This window comes from Pseudonaja textilis, chromosome 2 (genome assembly GCF_049901715.1).
Source record: "Pseudonaja textilis isolate UNSWEBS1 chromosome 2, rPseTex1.2, whole genome shotgun sequence".
In the NCBI taxonomy this organism is placed as follows: domain Eukaryota; kingdom Metazoa; phylum Chordata; class Lepidosauria; order Squamata; family Elapidae; genus Pseudonaja; species Pseudonaja textilis.
Window position 1 is genome coordinate 80103983 of NC_141991.1, and position 17480 is coordinate 80121462.

The 17480-nt window shown below is 36.0% G+C and overlaps 1 protein-coding gene across 16 annotated transcripts in view; it reads right to left on the minus strand.

The window, feature by feature from the left end:
• Window positions 1–681: 681 nt before the first annotated feature.
• RAPGEF6 (Rap guanine nucleotide exchange factor 6) overlaps window positions 682–17480 on the minus strand; it is a 145732-nt gene continuing 128933 nt past the window's right edge. For 13 of the 16 annotated variants that reach the window (XM_026696465.2, XM_026696462.2, XM_026696464.2 and 10 more), the window contains 4 exons: window positions 14951–15176; window positions 13001–13518; window positions 7926–8222; window positions 682–5786 (listed from right to left, as the gene is read on the minus strand). In XM_026696465.2, coding sequence (XP_026552250.1) covers window positions 5761–5786; window positions 7926–8222; window positions 13001–13518; window positions 14951–15176 — 1067 coding nt within the window. In that variant the 3' untranslated portion in view covers window positions 682–5760. The remainder of the gene's footprint in view (window positions 5787–7925; window positions 8223–13000; window positions 13519–14950; window positions 15177–17480) is intronic. The other 3 variants (XM_087924409.1, XM_087924412.1, XM_087924408.1) reach the window with 1 other exon arrangement.

Consider the following 17480-nt stretch of genomic DNA (forward strand, 5'->3'; position numbering starts at 1 on the left):
ATAACATGTCTACATCCCTACCCTATTCCGACACTCAGTAACTGATCCTCACCTGGTGCCACCTTCACCATGTTTTAACCTCAGTCCTAATTACCACCTGTGTCCCAACCCCCCCTTTAACAATATGCACATCAATACATGAAAAGAGCCATTTCCAGAAGCCCTGCAGATGCTTCAGAATCCATCCTCCATCCCCACAGTTGTTGCAGAATCTATCCTCAGCTCTTCTGAGTCATTCCAAAGCCATCGGTCAGCACACAAGCAGAAATACAGATCCAGCAGCAGCAGTGATAAGGTGACATGGCCAGCTGACTTGCTGCAAGGCATATTCCGAGCTGATGCACTCAGAGTGAACTCAGAGCCCGACAGGTCACTAAACAAACTAGTCGAGAACCACCTCTGCAGTTAAAATTACTTCTGCTTTCTCACTGGAATGCGACTACTTTCAGTTAATAAACCAATGCAAAAGAGCACTCTTAGAATATCATTGCTAACTGCATTAACAAGCTGATCTCCCAATAAGAGTCTTGTCACAAGCACTTGTAAATAAGCTTCATTTTAATTGAATGAGACTTGCTTCTTGGTCAAGAGTTCTAGGTAGGACTAAAGTATGGAAGTGATCCAAATATTTATGGGGGAGGGGCAGAGAGAAATGTTGAATAAAAATTAACCCACGCACAATCCATGATAAGTTTGTTTATTGGTTCCAACATCATTAGTAGATTGGATATTAAACAATACTTTTAAACATTCTCTTAACCAAAAATATAACAAATATTTACAATCACCCAGTAAAAATACAAAAAAGCATACAGAGGCACTGTCTTTCTAAAAGACATAAGTGTAAGAGGTATAAAAAAATAGAAGACAAACATTGCTTGTTACAGAATACTTTACAATCACTGATTTGTGCAGTTTTACAATTGCCATTGGAATACCATTACAACTGTGCAGTTTTTGCCCATATGCTCACATACGCAAAATGTCATGAATACTAAGCTAAACTGCGTTCCATGTATATATAAAAAAATTAAAGACACAACGACAAGTACAACTGGAGGAAAAGGGAAAGGAATGAACTGGAGGTGAAATTTGTTTGTTACTCAAGAGTTTAAACTGTTGGCATTAAACGTTTCAATCAATGAAGAAGTTTTTTTTTTTCCTGATCAGTTTTTGGAAGGCAAGTGCAATGTTTTTAAAATTGCATTTCAGATAATATGAATGACATGGACCTGTAGCACTCTTTCCTATAAATTATTTGTATGAATGCAAGGCTGAACAGATCAAGCTTCTTTCATTTACCTCCTGAGATACATTGACATAATGGGTTCTTATTGAAAATCCATTACTCATCATTTGGAATCGCCGCAGCTGTGCAGCAGGATCATTTCTCAATAAGTGTTTTCAAAAGCCAAAACGAGACTCAGCTTTTTTAGCATTAGTGCAAAATTCTCTTAACTTTAGAAGACAAAGGCTGGCCGTGTACTTAATTCAAGTGAAATCAAAACCTTTTTAATTTACCTTAGATGACACCGCGTGTCAAGGTAACCGAAGTGCACCTTACAAATCACTGCTTTGGAAAATGTAGCTCAGTATTATGCCTCCTTTCACAACTTAGTTTATCTTCACTATAAATGCTGTGTCAAAGAGCAATCAAATAGCAAATTATATACAGGCCTACTTACATATTACAATACAGGGTTTCCTTTTCCTCCTATTCATGTAAATTAAAAACCGATGCTTGTTCCACGTGTGAGATTTTTAAACATTCCTATTGCGCTTCTAGCATAAGGCCAACTTCCTCACAATACAATTTAAAAAGAATAAATGTTATATACAGAGAAGCATTGGCCCTTTCAAGAGCTTGAAAAAAATTGACACGTAATGTATAATGAAGAAGAGGCAGCACATGCTAGTAATATGTTGTTATAACGAATAAGCATTATGTAAACAGCACAAAATGGGGTTAAGCAGTTTTACAATGAATAGCTTTAAAAAAATCTATCTCCTTGGGTTCACCCAAGCTCCATTTCAGTTTGGCTACTGTCCCTGACTATTCATCTGGAAAAAACAAAAACTAAACCAAAACTCCAAAGGATCAGAGCAAAGACAGGCTGAGGCAGTTTGCACTGTGCAAAGAGGAAGCAGTTAAAAGGGCTCGCTGATCCGCTGCATATTTACACTCTACAGGTTCTGCATTTTTAAAAGAATGTATTAAAAAACGCCCAGTGATTTCAAAAATAATGTTATTTTATAGGCAAACATCTTCGATGCCGTTGGTACAAATGCATCAAATTTAAGAGGGCGATTTTTGGCTCATGAGATTTTCAACAAGACCTCGAGGTGGGTTGGTAATCTAACAAAAATTACTACCAAAGAGAAAAGGCGTAAAAAATGTTTTGTATCTATAAAGTGAAACATTTGAAATGAGAGAAATGCTATAACGTTGGCCCTTAAGCATATACCATCTAGAAAGTTTAAAGTTAAGTTTGCACTTATAAACTGCATGAAACGCCGTGTGAACTGGACTTGCGGAGAGCTCAGGACTCAATTTTAAAACTTTATTTTTAACAAGCATAACTTCCTTCTCTGGCAGCCCAGAAATATCTGGCAGAAGGCATGTCCATACCGCAGACATCCTTGTTCATCAAACACTTTTTAAACAGAATAACAGCACATCTATTTGGTTGGACATTTGGTTGAATTTCTAGGAGACGATCCATTAAAAAAAAAGCTTTTCACAAATCTATGAAACAATGGGAACTGTACTACTATGGAGTATGTGGTGGTTTGTGTGCAGCGAAATTTCAACTGTTGTGCCATTATTCATAACATTATTATGGTTTCCTTAAGGTCTTGGGGGCAGGGGGAGAGAGAAAAGAGCCCTGATGTCTCAGCTATTTATTCCAGACATTTAAGTGGTAACATATGTTGTGTAATTAATAGTTGAGTTAGGTTATCAGTTCAACGTTCAGATTTGCAATTTCATGTTTCAAGGCATTGAAGAAGTTCTCCATTAAATTTGGAACAATCCAACGGACAAGCATATTTCATATAGGCTTTCTGGGAAAGCTATCACTGATTTCATATTCAAACAGAAAATTTTGATTCTTGTACATACAAGCAACATTCACCTTGCACAGAAATGTAAATCTGAAAATTATTTATAACTTGAAGTGTAAAATATAGAATTGACTTGAGGCACCTTTAAAACAGACAGACATCCTTCCTTCTACCCTAGACTGTAAACATTTATCATATGAAGGTTTACAAGTAAACTTTAAATATACATTGAGACATTCATGTCCACTGATTATGTTTGACTAGGCAACCATTATGCAGTAGGGGAATAATATAAACACAAATAATAACTCCAGTTTTTGCTATGTACTCTGGTTGGCTAAGTAAAGCTGCCATGTCATCCCAGTCTTTCATTTTTTAATTTTTTTTGCATAATACACATGAAAATGTGCATTATAGATGAGTCAGTGAATCATCTTCCTCTGTAAATAGCACCTTTGTAATCACCCCACCCTGTAGGACAGCATCTCTTCCAAGGATATGTGGTGTGGAAGTAGAACTGCCTGCAGCTTCACTGGATTTTAAAATGTGATTTGAAGTGATATTTGTTGGGCATTTCCAAAATCCAGCATACAAGCTTGAGATAAGAGAGTAAATTCCATCTTGCAATTATACCAGGCACTTGAGAATAAGTAGTATTGAAGTTTCACTCTCCACCTGCCCCCCCAACCACCCAAAAAGCTTAGAGCAACAGCACCCCTAAGCCTTGTCTCTTTCTCTTTTAAAAAATGTGCTTATTAGGGGTGAGTGACATCAGTAGCAACAGATAATATGTTTCATTTTACAAGTTCTCAAATTTGTACAACTATATTTTAAGCATTCAATATGTTCATGGTAAAATCTGGGATGATCCAGAGCAATTTTCCTCAACATGGTAACTTGTTGGGATGTACATGGGGATCTGGAAGATTATCCATCTCCAATGTACTTTAAAATCACTGAATCGGTGGGAATCTATTACTTGGGACTTTGTAGGTGATGTGTGCAGGAAAGTTTAACTCTCAATTGTCCATGACATAACATTGTTATAAATGTTGAAATTATGGATGTCAAGCTTTAGTATATATATTCTCATTGTTAGGTTGCTCTTGGGGGAATAAAAGAAGAGTTTTGATATCTTAACTACTCATTATAAACATTTAAGGTTAAGTAGTAAAATAAATTCCATTAACAATTCTTGAATTAGATGGGTTGTCCACTCCCTTCAATATTCAGATTTGTAACCACATTTTAGATATTCATATTTCATAATTTTTAACTTGCTGGTTGGAATGCAAGGAGTTTTCATCCAAATACACCGAGAGGACAATAGGTAGAAAAAAGTTGATATAAAAGCTGTTATGCATTATTTTTGGCAACAAGAACAGTAGTCCAAATGGCAGAAGTAGTCATTAATGGCTTCAAGTGTTGAAAAATGCCTTCCATTTCAAATCTGCAAAATTCTTTGCCTTTTTGTGTTTGTCATGCATTCAGAACTACCATTTTTTTCAAATGCAGGTGGTTTTCTTGGATTTCATAAACATAAAAAATTATGAACATTTTTTTAAGTACGGGGGGAAAAGACTTACAACCAAACTGGTCTTACAGAATGGGGAAAGTTTTAAATAAAATTGGAATTCAAATAAAATACAGACTTTACTATCATCACCATCATCAACACTACCATCAACTAATGGCCTTTTTACTTCTATGATTTTGCTCCTAAATTTGCAAGTTTGAAAATTTTAAGTTAAATTCTGTTGGATACTATTCCAATGCAAGTCTTGTAGAAGAAGAAAAAATTGTAATGATACAAATGTTCCATGAAACTGTTTATAGAGAAAGGGGAAGAAAATGGAATGTAGGAAAGAAAAAAAAATGCAACTACTCCCTTACAATAATTATTTGGCAGCTGAAAAGAAACTGTGTGTGTTTCACTGGTTTTAAAATACAGAATCAGTAGGTGGCAGTATTTCATTACACATCAAATCACACTCTATATATACTTCTGAGGGCTTGATATTTTACAGATTGACGTGGCCGATGTTGCACTGTGTGTAAACCTCTAGCTGCATTCATGAACATCCAGTTCCTCGGAAATCAAGTGTTTTACTTAGCATAAGACATCACACTAACACCTAAACAATTTGCTTCCTTATTTTCTTTGAAAAAGCATTCACATTAGCCAACCAGAGCATTCAAATACTTTACAAAAAAAAGAACCTTATATAAATTCCAAATTAATAAATTACTCTTCAGATTGTTGCAGAAGTTTCTTAAGTTTTGTTGTAGTTTTCCAATTCAGGCAAGTACATAAAATAACTTTCTTCAATTGAGAGCCATAATAGTTATAGAGAAAATATCTGAACAAAGTCTAATTAAAAGATTCTATAGTTCTTCTATAGAAGATTGCTCCCAAGCTGGCCCCCACGCATCATATATTAGGTCCTTCTTGATACTGCAATACAGGGTCAGTATTTCTTAGAATGAGTATTTTCTCTTTCCAACATCGAATTGATTGCAGTGGGATGAAGCAAATTCAAAATTACAATCCAGATAGTTCATCCTACTAGTTGAAGAGAGCAAACGCAATTCTTTGAAGTCAATAGCAGCAAGCTGTCAGCTGTAGCTGACAATACTGTAAAATTCCTTCCTCCAATGTTGTAAATTTTGAAACAAGTTTCACAGGAAGCACAGAGACTAGACTGCAGATACTTGCTCATCTTCTGTGAAATAAAACACAAACAAAAATGTGAAATCTTTGTGCCATGAACATACAATATATTTCAATTAAAACTGTGTCATATCTGTCAGAAACTAGGATTTTTTTTCTGAGTTAAAATAGATCCTTTTTTTAAAATTAAAAACCATTCTTTACTGCTATCACTGTTGCTTATGCAAGGAATGATGAATGTTTTTATAAAATTTATCTAATTCTAAATCATAATGCCAATTTAACATGATGTAGCTCATAATGCTGGAATTTGGGGTAATGATTCATAATACCATTCAGAGGCCTTAAAGATAGTTGGCTTGGCTTGTGCCTTTCATACTGAAATGCCAACAACAACAAAAAGTGAACGTGGTAAATTAAACTCAGTGTTGACTCTCAGCCACACTCTGCAAATCAGCTGACAAAATTCTCACAGAATGAGACAGTGTAGTAATGTAAACTTCAATGTCTAGGATTGGGGAAGACCAGTCAGTCACTGAGTAACCCTGTTATTAATCATAGTTACACGTAATGCAATATGCAATTACAGGATAATTTTGTATTAGTGGCTATATAGTCTATCCTAAGTGTCTATTTGGTATGGTGGTTAAGGCATCAGGCTAGGAACCAGAAGAATTTCACACAGTTTAACTGTGTGACTCTGGTCCAGTCAGTATATCTTCTAGGAAGGAGGCAATGGCCAACCTCTTCCCCCAAAACATTGCCAAGAAAACTACACGGACTTGTTCTGGTGGTCACCAGGACTCAGAACTGACTCAAAAACACAAAATATAGAAGTAAAATCCATCTTAATCTATTGTTTTTGAGTTCTCTAGCATGCAGGTCAGGAAGGTTGACTTATTCTACTGGGAGGGAAAATGCCTGATGAACTGATGCTTAGAATATTTCATAGAAACCTAACACTTTAAACAAATGTTTGTCTTGCTTTAGCAATATATATTCATAGAGAAATATGCAAATTGGACCCACCCATTTTTTAAAAAACATCGTGCTCTATAATGCGACTTACAAGCTGCTTTTGTACAAAACAACAAAATGATTTCAAAGCAAACTGGACAAGATTATACTAAAATTCCACAGCAAAATCTGTGAAAAGTGTTCAGATTCATGGATTCAATTAAAAACAGAGCCAGACAAAGCACAAATAATGAGAGACAACAGAAAATGGAATGAAAATGTCATGGAAGTCAAAATTGCTTATTTCCAAGGAGTAAATGAGCAACAAAGAGAAATGTGAAAACACCAGATTCAAGGTTTTTTTTTAAATAGTCTTCATTTTATAAATTCTGGTTTCTTTTAAATTTTGCTATTGAGGTTTAAATGGTTCAGAACAGAGGTCAAGTATAAGGGATCAATGTGATACAATTAGCGGGTCTCTGTGGATTTGATTTTGTCCAGTGAGCAATTTCAAGTCTTATAAATAATTGAAATTGCAACTTAAAGCCTCAGCTGTTCAGCTCTTTTTAACAGTATTCTCTTAGAACTTTATTTGTGGAAGCTAATAACTATGTCCTGCTTGGCTGCCCAGTACGTATACCTACAACACTTAACTGCAAGGAGAGGCATCACACTGAGATTTTAGCTAGGTTTAATAATGCTCTGTTGAGTGGCATGTTAGGAAATACTCAGCTTCCTGCATAACAGTAACCTGCATCTGATAGGTTCTGTACTCGTTTAGAGTTGCTTCATGGAACTCCATGTAGCAGAGATAAGACACTGTTAATCATAATTCTGTTTATCTCTACTACATAAAAGCATAGCTAATGTAGCTACTTTCAAAATAATTTCTGTTACATCAGTCACAGCCTTTTAAATTGCTGATTGTTTTCTTCTTTTTCTTGTAGGTAGGACAAGTCATTTGGAACCTGTTTCTTCCAAATATTCTAGCTAATAATTAGTGCCTAATACATTTTCTGTTTTTTTGTTCCCTTTAGGATCACTTTATTCTCACATAAGCATATGTAAAGCATATACAAATGAACAAAGAGGGAAGAAAAGGGGAGAAAAGAATCACTGAGGCACATTCATGGAGAGGGTTGTAAGGTAAAGACAGACTGTGCACTTCCCCAAACTTAAAATAAATCACATACGATTTTATTCAACAGCTATCAAAGGAGATCTTTTAACATACCATCCTCTTCACTATTTGCGCCAGTCATATCTGCTAGCTTAGGATGGGACGGTTGCCGGCCATGCCACTTAGGCATCTTCTTTGGAAAACAGGCCACTGGTTCGCTACTCAGAGGAGTGGAGGAGAGCCTAGACAGCATCTTTGACCTCTGCACCGCCACACTATAGTCTGGAGGCTTTAGGTGTGGGTGGTGGGATCCTTCTTTTATGTCCGCTAAAGAAATCCCCATATATCCTGGCGGGGTGGGCGGTGGCTCCCTATATCTAGTGTCTTCCTTAGATGAGGTGACACAGTACACTAGCATAAGAAATAAGCAATGGAAATGTTAATGAAGGAAACAAAGACAAAATAAAAGCATTGTTTTAATTTAAAAAAAACAGTGAAATGTTATAATGATTTAATTAAAAACTGATTAAACAAAAGGTAAATGAAAATCACTCATAAAACTTATTTTTCCAGAAAACATTCAGATATTAGGTTAACTGCCTCTGGTCTTTAAAAAATGTATTATTTTGGAAAATTTTCTCATATTGGCTGATATATTAATATATCAATAGCAAGTCACAATGACACCAAGATGATGACATATGTGTGGTGATATCATCTCACAAATGCCATCCTTACATACTTGTGTCAAAAACTGAATGCAGGTAGGTGAATTGTAGCATTTGATGACATAGTCACACAAGATATATCTGTCACAAACATTCTTCTAAATAAGGTGCCAAGATACCATCCAGAAAAGTCTTGCTCTAAAGATTCTTCAATATTATTTTTGTTTAGGCAAACTGTTCATAAAGGGGAAATTTGGATTATGAAGTGTCTCTGTTTTTAGAGTTGTATTTTTAAGTGATTGGCACAAAAACAAGGCAGACAGAATAAATAATTAATATTGACCTGAACTATTTGATGACTGGAAGTTATTTTTCAAAACCCTACTTCTTCGAGCACCAGTAGATTATAAATATTTTCATAAATAACTTGATTCCCAACAATCTAGCACTGACTGACCAAAGTATTTAAAAAATAAAAATAAACAGCACATGCTGCAACTAAATGCAATTTAGTTTGTCCTTTCCACATCCAAAAATTAACTATACTTCATACATTTTATACGGTCTATATTTTAATTCTAGCAACATTTGTACTGCTATTGATATATTTGTAGAAGTCAAAGCAATTAAAATACCCAAGTACAATTAAAATCATTGTTTGCCTTCATAAAATTTTAATGTGGTTTTGTTGGCAAAGCTTGTCATTTATTTGTCCTCAACTTTAAAGCTATCTCATTTTTACTGTAAGAGACATCCACATCTGCAAAGCACATTAAAAAGAGACGGGGTTTCATCAGCTTCATGTGCCCACCTGCCAAACTGACTTCTTTTGATGCTCCTGAGTGTTCTCTCTCTTACAAATTTGGATTTGCAATCTTGCATTTTCTAAAAAGTTAACTCATGACCCTAGAATGCTATGTATTTCTTCCTTTGGAGACAGGGTGGAAGGACTGATCTTTGGAGAAATATAAATCAAAAATTTCCACGGATACTGGAGTAGGGATAAGAGATTACTGGGCTTGTAAGGCCAGTTCAAAACTCTGAACGCTTCCAAATCTATTACAAAATTTTCCAAGTATATTCCAATATTATATAATTGTCAGTTATCTCTGTCTCCTATATATTCATACGGGTTGTCCTCTACTTACAACAGTTCATTTAAACGACCATTCAAAGTTTAAACAGCACTGAAAAAAGTATGACCATTTTTCACACAATCGTTGCAGCCTTCCCATGATCTCGTGATCAAAATTTGGAAGCTTGGCAACTGGTTCATACTTATGACCATTGCCATGTCCCAAGGGTCATGTGATCACCTTCAGTGACCTTCTGACAAGCGAAGTCAGTGGGGAAGCCGGATTCACTTAACAACTGGTTACTAACGTGTCAACTGCAGCAATTCACTTAACAGCTGTGGCAAGAAAGGTTGTAAAATGGGGCAAAATTCATTTAACAAATGTCTCACTTAACAACAGAAAGTTTGGGCTCAATTATGGTGGTATGTCAAGGACTGCCTGTATATAAAAAGGCAACAAATGGAGTCTGAAATCTTGAAGAACCTACTAATGGGGTGGGAGGAGCAAAAAAGGATACTGAAATATTATGATGTATCTTACTCTTCCTACTCTACACCCAGTCTCATCTACAAAAGACAAATTGGAGTGCATTGCTAAAGCTCCTGAAGTTTCTAGGTCAAGTTTATTTACTGTGACAAGCCATGCAATTTGCAGGCATTTCAATTCTAAAACAGCTGGTTTCCAGAAATGGTGTTTTAAAAAAAAACTCACTGCCAAATGACAGGCTTCATTTTACTGAAACCATTATTTTATTGGAATGGAGTAAGCCTCTTTAAGGATGTTAAAATAAAAAGTAACATTCCATTATAAATAGGTATTTTGATTAAATAGAAAGCAGATGATTGCATGTCGTGTTCTAATTCTCAGCTGTCCTATGAATCTGAGTAATTCTTTTTAAAGTGTAGCTTAATTCTGCATCTTTAGGAAAACAAAAAAAGACAGCCGCTAAAATTAGTAAGGTAAAAACAGGGTCAAAGCTGTGAAATGGTAAATTTGATTGGGCAGACAATATTGGATTTATGAAGTTCAGTTATAATCCTGCACAAACTTTCAGCAATGATAATTTTGCCTTTATGAATGAAATATATGGCCTCTTGCTTTTGGACATGAAAGCAAATTGTTTATGAATTGGGTTTCATTCTACCTATTTGTTGAACGGGTTGTTGTTACTTTGTTATCCCACTTTTTAAAAATATGATTTGATCAACTCAAGGCTGTGAACATACTCCTGCCTCTTTATTTTTCCCACAACAACCCTGTCAGGTGGGTTTGGCTGAGGGAGAATGACTGGCCAAAGTCACTTAACTCAAGGGTCCGCAACCCCCAGTCCATGGACTGGCACAGGTCTGTGGCATGCCAGCAACCAGGCTGCACAAACAAGCAAAGCCCCATCTGCGGGAGGCAGGCAGCATGCAAAAATGGTCCGCGGAAAAGCCTCTCTCTACGGAACCAGTCCCTGATGCCCAAAAGTTTGGGGGCTGTTGAACTAACTGGCTTTCGTGCCTAAATAGGGACTAGAACTCACAGTCTCCTGGTTTCTCGGCCAGTGCTTTTACCATTAAACCAATGAGCTCTTTTCTTCTTTTGCTAAAAGCTCAATATTCCTGCTTTTATCTTTTCTTAAACAAAATTAATTATCTTTGCTAATTATTTTTTTTTCTTTACTTAACATGTCAGCAATTCTCTTTCTATGGGCATTAAGAAATTTGGAACTCTTCATCCACAGAAAGCAATATAGAATTTTTAAAAACCTAAACAAACTGGGATGCATGGAAAAAAGGAGAGAGAAAAAAACTAGGTGCTAGAACAGTATTTCTCAATTTCTCAATATTTATAATCTTCTGTTTCATTTACTACATCCTTTAATGGAAGCTATTATTCTTTCTCTTCTATTATCAGAAGATTGTGGATCCATGCTGTCAAAACTGATTGACAAGCATGTGACCTAACAGGCAAAGGGTATAAAAACAACCTAATATGGAAATCACCAGAAGTATATAACAAATGACGAACAGAAAGGTCTGTTCAGTGAAATATGTTTTTCAAAAGCATTTGAAAAAGAAAGGGAATAGGTTTCAGGGGATGGACCCTAAACTTTAAACAAACAGAACTCTAGAAGATTTTTTTTCTGAAATATCTAAATTGCTTTCCCTGTAGCCATGTCATTCATACCCAGTTCAGATGTTGCTGGCAGAGTATGAAATTACTTCTGGTATAAATATTGGGGAACTGGAGAGTAATTAATAGATGGGTAGCTGATTAAGTTAGGCAAACATAGCTTTTCTCACAGAATGTGCAAAGTACATTTTGGTACAGTGATTATGATACTATGGTGCAGCATACGATTCATTTAAACATCAGTTGAAATCTGAAATAAATATAGATGTGAAAACAGCATCTAGGAAACCACTGGACACTAAAAAAAACCTTTTTTTCTTAAACACTGAACACACTCTACTGTTCCTTTCTATGCATTCTTCCCATTATGTCTGGCTTTCTAATACCTTAAAATATTGCTTTTGTATCCCCTTCCACAGTATATGGGCGTGACTTATGTGACTGTGGAAGTGTCACCTTCTAGAATGTATCACCCCATATATGCCCTTTAAGAAAAGGTATTCAAAGGGGGACAATTCTTATGTATACCTAATAGTATTGCACTTTCTTAATCTACAAAGAGAAATAAATACATGGTATGCCTGTGCCATAGTTAATCTTTTAATGTCTACCCTACAGATAGTCTATTCTATGTTAATATTCAAGGACAGCATTTTGATTCAGTGCAAGAATAATAATTTCTTAAGCACCCTTTTGTCTGAAAGCAATGCTACAAATGGCTCAAGAGGATATTTTATGTGACATCTTTCATCTTCAATCAAAAAATGGAATTTGGCATGGAGTCTGCTTCTTCTCAAAATAGTTGTTTCCTACAATAATAGGTGTTTGATTGACGGCCAATATGACAAGCTTGGGAAATGATACATGAAGATGATTTCCTTCCTGTCTTGAAGGCAAAGCAAAAAATGCATACACTGCCAAATTGCTGGAGAGAAAAATATCTCAACTGGATTTATCCATCACAAATTTTCTTCCCATCCTGGTGATACTTAGTGTGAATGATAAAAAAAAATCAAATTCTTAACAAAAGAACTGCAAAGAATTTCTTATCAGAAAATATACAAAAAGTCCCAAAGTTGCTACACAAGCTGTCTCTCTCCCCTGCCAGTCAATAAAACATGCTGTCTATTATTTTAAATCCCACCCTTCCCCCAAGGAGATCTGGAGACACTCCAGCAGAGGACTTGAGTTGATTGAAGACATGTGTACAAGAAGAACTTCTTACATGCAAATTGGCCATGAGGGCTGTTGAAACCTTTCCTTAACAGCTCAACTACATAATACACAACAGCTGTGAAAACATCCACTGGCTTTTCATCACGCTTACCTATGAGGCCATGTTCTGTACTTGAAGTGACAGTTTTGTAAGCTGCATCACTGCCTGTTTTAGCGTCCAAAACTTCAGCTTGCTCTGCTGTTAAGCTCTCCAGTCCTCTTCGTTTTATGGTCCCATAGTTTGTTTCGTGCATGTCTGACAGGGACGTAGATGAAGCCCAGCTGTGTCGGGACTGGTCGAAGTCCATGCCAGTTTTGGGTTGCCGACTACCATCTGAATGGCTGTGTGACTGCAAATGAGTCTCCTCAGGACAGCAGCTGGATGGCTCCACTTCAGCAATGGCCCTTTCTAAATGAGCATGGCGGTAAGAGTTTAAGAGGTCCCACCCCTTTTGGTTCTGTATGTTTTGAAAATTATCATGAGAGTTACTCGAACAAGAGGTCCAGCTTCCACGGCCGCTATCTGCTGCTTCTATTGTGAGGTGCTCATGAGAAATCTCCTCGGTGCTCATGGAAGATGGGACAGGCAGCCCTCGGATCATTGGAGGTCTAGGCAGCGGCCAGCTTAAACTGAAGACAGCACAAATTAGAAGGAAAATAAAAATGCTGTTGAAATGACCATGCAAGCAAATCGGTAGGGACAGAATCAGTGTTAAAATTGCAATGTTTTATAATTCAAAATAGCAAGGAAATATATTTTGCACTTCCTTTAACATTTTAAAAATATTAACTGAATGTGGCAATAGTCTTAATTATTGTTTGCACAGTTTTTCTTCTGAATAAAATAATTGCCCATTTCTGCCAAGTTTTTCAAAAGTCAACAAATATAGTTTATCTTTGTTTATCTTTTTCCAGTGAGAACTGACCAGTAATATTCATATGTTCCTGTTTGTAAATAACAGAAATTTCATACATATTTATAAACTCATCTTTGTATTTAAAAGACATCTTAGAAGCAAACGATTCTTAAACATTCCATTGGGGGATTAAATATTGGAATCTTTGTTTTGTAAAATCCTTTGGTAAGGAATATGTTTGTTTTTCACTTATAAACTGCTCAGTCACTTAGACAGCGAAATGGGTGGTATGTAAATTTGTTAAATAAAAAGTAAAAAATGTTCTTTGCCAAAGGCAGGGAATAATCAGCAGAAATTAAAAACCCAGCACTGTACTGTGTTTCAAAGAATATTATGTGAATGTGCCTAGGATTTTGTTGAGAGACCAGGGCCACCAAAAATACTTTTTTAAGCTTTTAAAACAACAGCCATTCTTCAGCCTTCTGCTGACAGCAGTTGTAACAGAAATAGTCAGAAGGGTGACTACATATAATGGGCACATGCCTGGAAATGCATCTCCTCCTTGCATGGCAGCTCTATGAAACAACTGTCGCCAACCACTGTATCATGTTGTAGTTTAAACAAAAAAAAACCTACACCTCTTTTGTCTTTTTAATATGTTTGAAGCATGCTATACCAGAGGGAAATTATTTAAATCTCACTTCCATGCATTTTCTCCCACTTACATTATCACACCAATGGAAACTTTTCCAATAGGGGACAATTCTAAAGCTGGGTTTCTTTCAACAGAAGCTACGGTTTGCCCTTCTGTGAAGTGCTAAATGGCTTTTCAGCAGGCTAATAATCCCCCTGAGTGTGGTGACACCACAAGCAGCAAATGACTTGAATGCAACATCTCGATGTTTTAGCACACCAGTCAATTATCACCACCTGCCCTGTGCAAAGGGTCTCTTAAAGTGGGAAGGAGGCAGGGAAGAAACAGGCATAGACCAACCCAGAAGCTGATTCAGCTGGCCCTTTTCTTATCCTCCCACAGGGCCATTAAACCAAGGGCCATGGGAAAGACCCTAGAGATTTGTTAATTTATCTTAAACCTGCTATGGGATTTTCAATGTATAATTGTTTGAATGGTTTATGAGCTGCTTTTTTTAAGTCCTAAAAGACAGGCTATCAATAACCATCCTGGAGGAAGAAATGATTCTTACCCAGGGCAAGACTGGTTGTATTCAAGTGGTGGCTGAAAGGGCTCTCTCCTTTCCCCTGCCCCAACTGCATCCATCACCATCGTCTGAGGCAGACACCTCTCATCTTGAAGGGCTGCAGACATGGAGTCAGCAGAACAGTTGCTGACAATGCTGGATCGTGAGGAGATCTCACTGTGGCTGGAATCGGAAAAATTCTCAGATTTGGCAGACGGGATCAGGGCATAGCCTAAACATGACAGAAGACAGCATTGAGAGAAAATGTAAGCACACCGCCATTTATTTGAGAAATGGCTTTTCGGCATTTTACCTCTTTTCTTACAAGACTTTTCGTCATTTGTTTTATGCGAGTTCCTTTTGCTCAATGGAAAACAATAAAACGCAACAGAAGGGAATTAATTTCTTTATGAATTAATTTTAATGTCAAGGGACAAAAACTGGGTAACTTCTTTCACCGATCTGTTTCAGAGATGCTGTTATGTGCTAAACCAACCAACTTTCAAGCGCAGCAAGTACGACTTCTTCAAAAGCTAGACAAACCCCGAGGAACCTTGCCTTCCAGCTGATCAAATAAAAAGATACTGCAATCAAAAGCAATGAGCCAACTACAGACACAATAGAATCGAGTGTATATGCTTTTTCTTCAGGTTAAATGCTCTCTCCCAAAGAAGCTGTTCTGTTTGCGCAGTTATACGCTATGCCTCCTGCATTGCTTCTATTTGATCAACATATTGGTTTAGCTATGCAAGTACAGCCTGAATTCTGAAGTTTTGTTTCACTGTATTGGCAAACTTGGTAAAAGTGCTACAGGATTGCCTTTGTTTCCTGAAAGACCAGATATTTAACAAAATATCTAATTATATAGAATTTTAACTTTGTTTTTCATTTAGCATATGATGGGATTATTGGTCTAATGTTTTAATTGTGATGAATTGTCTGAAACTATCTCTTTTTCTGCTATGGAGATGGTTAGTTAACTGTGGCTTTATTAGAATAGACTGAGATCTTCTAGTAGGTCTTTGGGTGATTTATAATATACAATGGTTTCTTATTATCTAACCATTATTTTTTCTAAAGTCATACTCTTTAACCCAACCTTAGGTTTCTAAAATGAAGAAATGTGGTGAAGAAGCTGAAAAAAGTAAGTTAAAAAATGGCCTGGATCCAGCAGAGTCTAGAGAGAAATAAAAACGTGCATCCTTTTGGGGTCCTCTGATAAGAAAAGCAATTGTTAGTATGATGATATGTCCTATATTCAAAGCAATCTTCTTCCTGGTCAAATGATTTGAGAGAAAACTGCTACTTGAGGAGCTGGAGAGAATTCTAAAAGCTTCGCTTTACCTGCTTTACCTACTACATTGTATGGTATTCTATACATAAAATACACTGTAAAATAATGTGTGTACACCTTAAACATACTGAAAGTAGAAAGAGAGAATCATTTGACCTGGTTATTGGTTGGAACTATACAAATATTTTACCTATAAGCTGCATTTGAAAATGGGGAAACGCTTTATCTTTTTCCATTGTTTGTGAAGACCAGAACTAAATCTTCAAAGCATTACAAATTATTTTTGGATTTTAGATAACAGAAAAAAAGGTCATAAACAGTTTAATCCATCATTTTCATTGTTTAAAATGAATTTAATTTAACATGTTGCTGGGGAATCTTCAAAGTAATATAAGTATGGGGCAACCAGAAAGAAGAAACATTTTTGGCTCTGCTGCTTCTCTAGCATTTCAGTTATCCGTAACCTGCCTAGGTGTGGGAAATCTTTGTTTAAGGAGGTAAACAAACTGAACTAATTCTCTGAACTGAGAATTATAAGGGACAAGAAAGGAATATAATATATATGCAATAAGGAAAAATTAAACACAATGACTATAGTTCATCTGAAAGTCTACTTTTTCAGTAAATTTAATTAAAAATAAATGGAGAGTGAAATATAAGCTACCTCTGTCTGTTTCTAGTATTCCTCTGGGAATACCTGTCCTGGCATATAGAGTTATTTTTTTGTGAATGATACATGCATTACCGAAGATGTCCCTTTACCTGCCAGTACAGGAAAAGAATAATCTCTTCTATTGATGTGAGTATCAATTATCATTAGATATCAACCTTAGAGCTCACTCACAGTATGTCACTGTGCGGGATTCCTACAAATTTAAGCTACATTAAGTTTCAATCTTTTTAATCTTTTGGATTATATATGTTAAAACTTGTATGTTCTGTTCTAGATCTTAACTTTAAAAAGATCAGAACATACGGGTTTCAACATTTGTATTCCATTTTTCAATTACTTAAACTGAGTCTCAGGCAGTTAATCTCTTATTTGAGATTGCAGCTGAAAGCTGATTCAGAATTTAAGGGAAATTTCATATTACATAATAACACATTTATAGTTTTGGCTTTAGCTGATATACTGTAACAGACCCTGTAACAGGTGTAGAATATGAGGGTCAAATATAAGCATAATACGGAGTTTTGAATGTCTTTTCTTTTTTACATTAAAAAGGACAAACGCAACAAGAG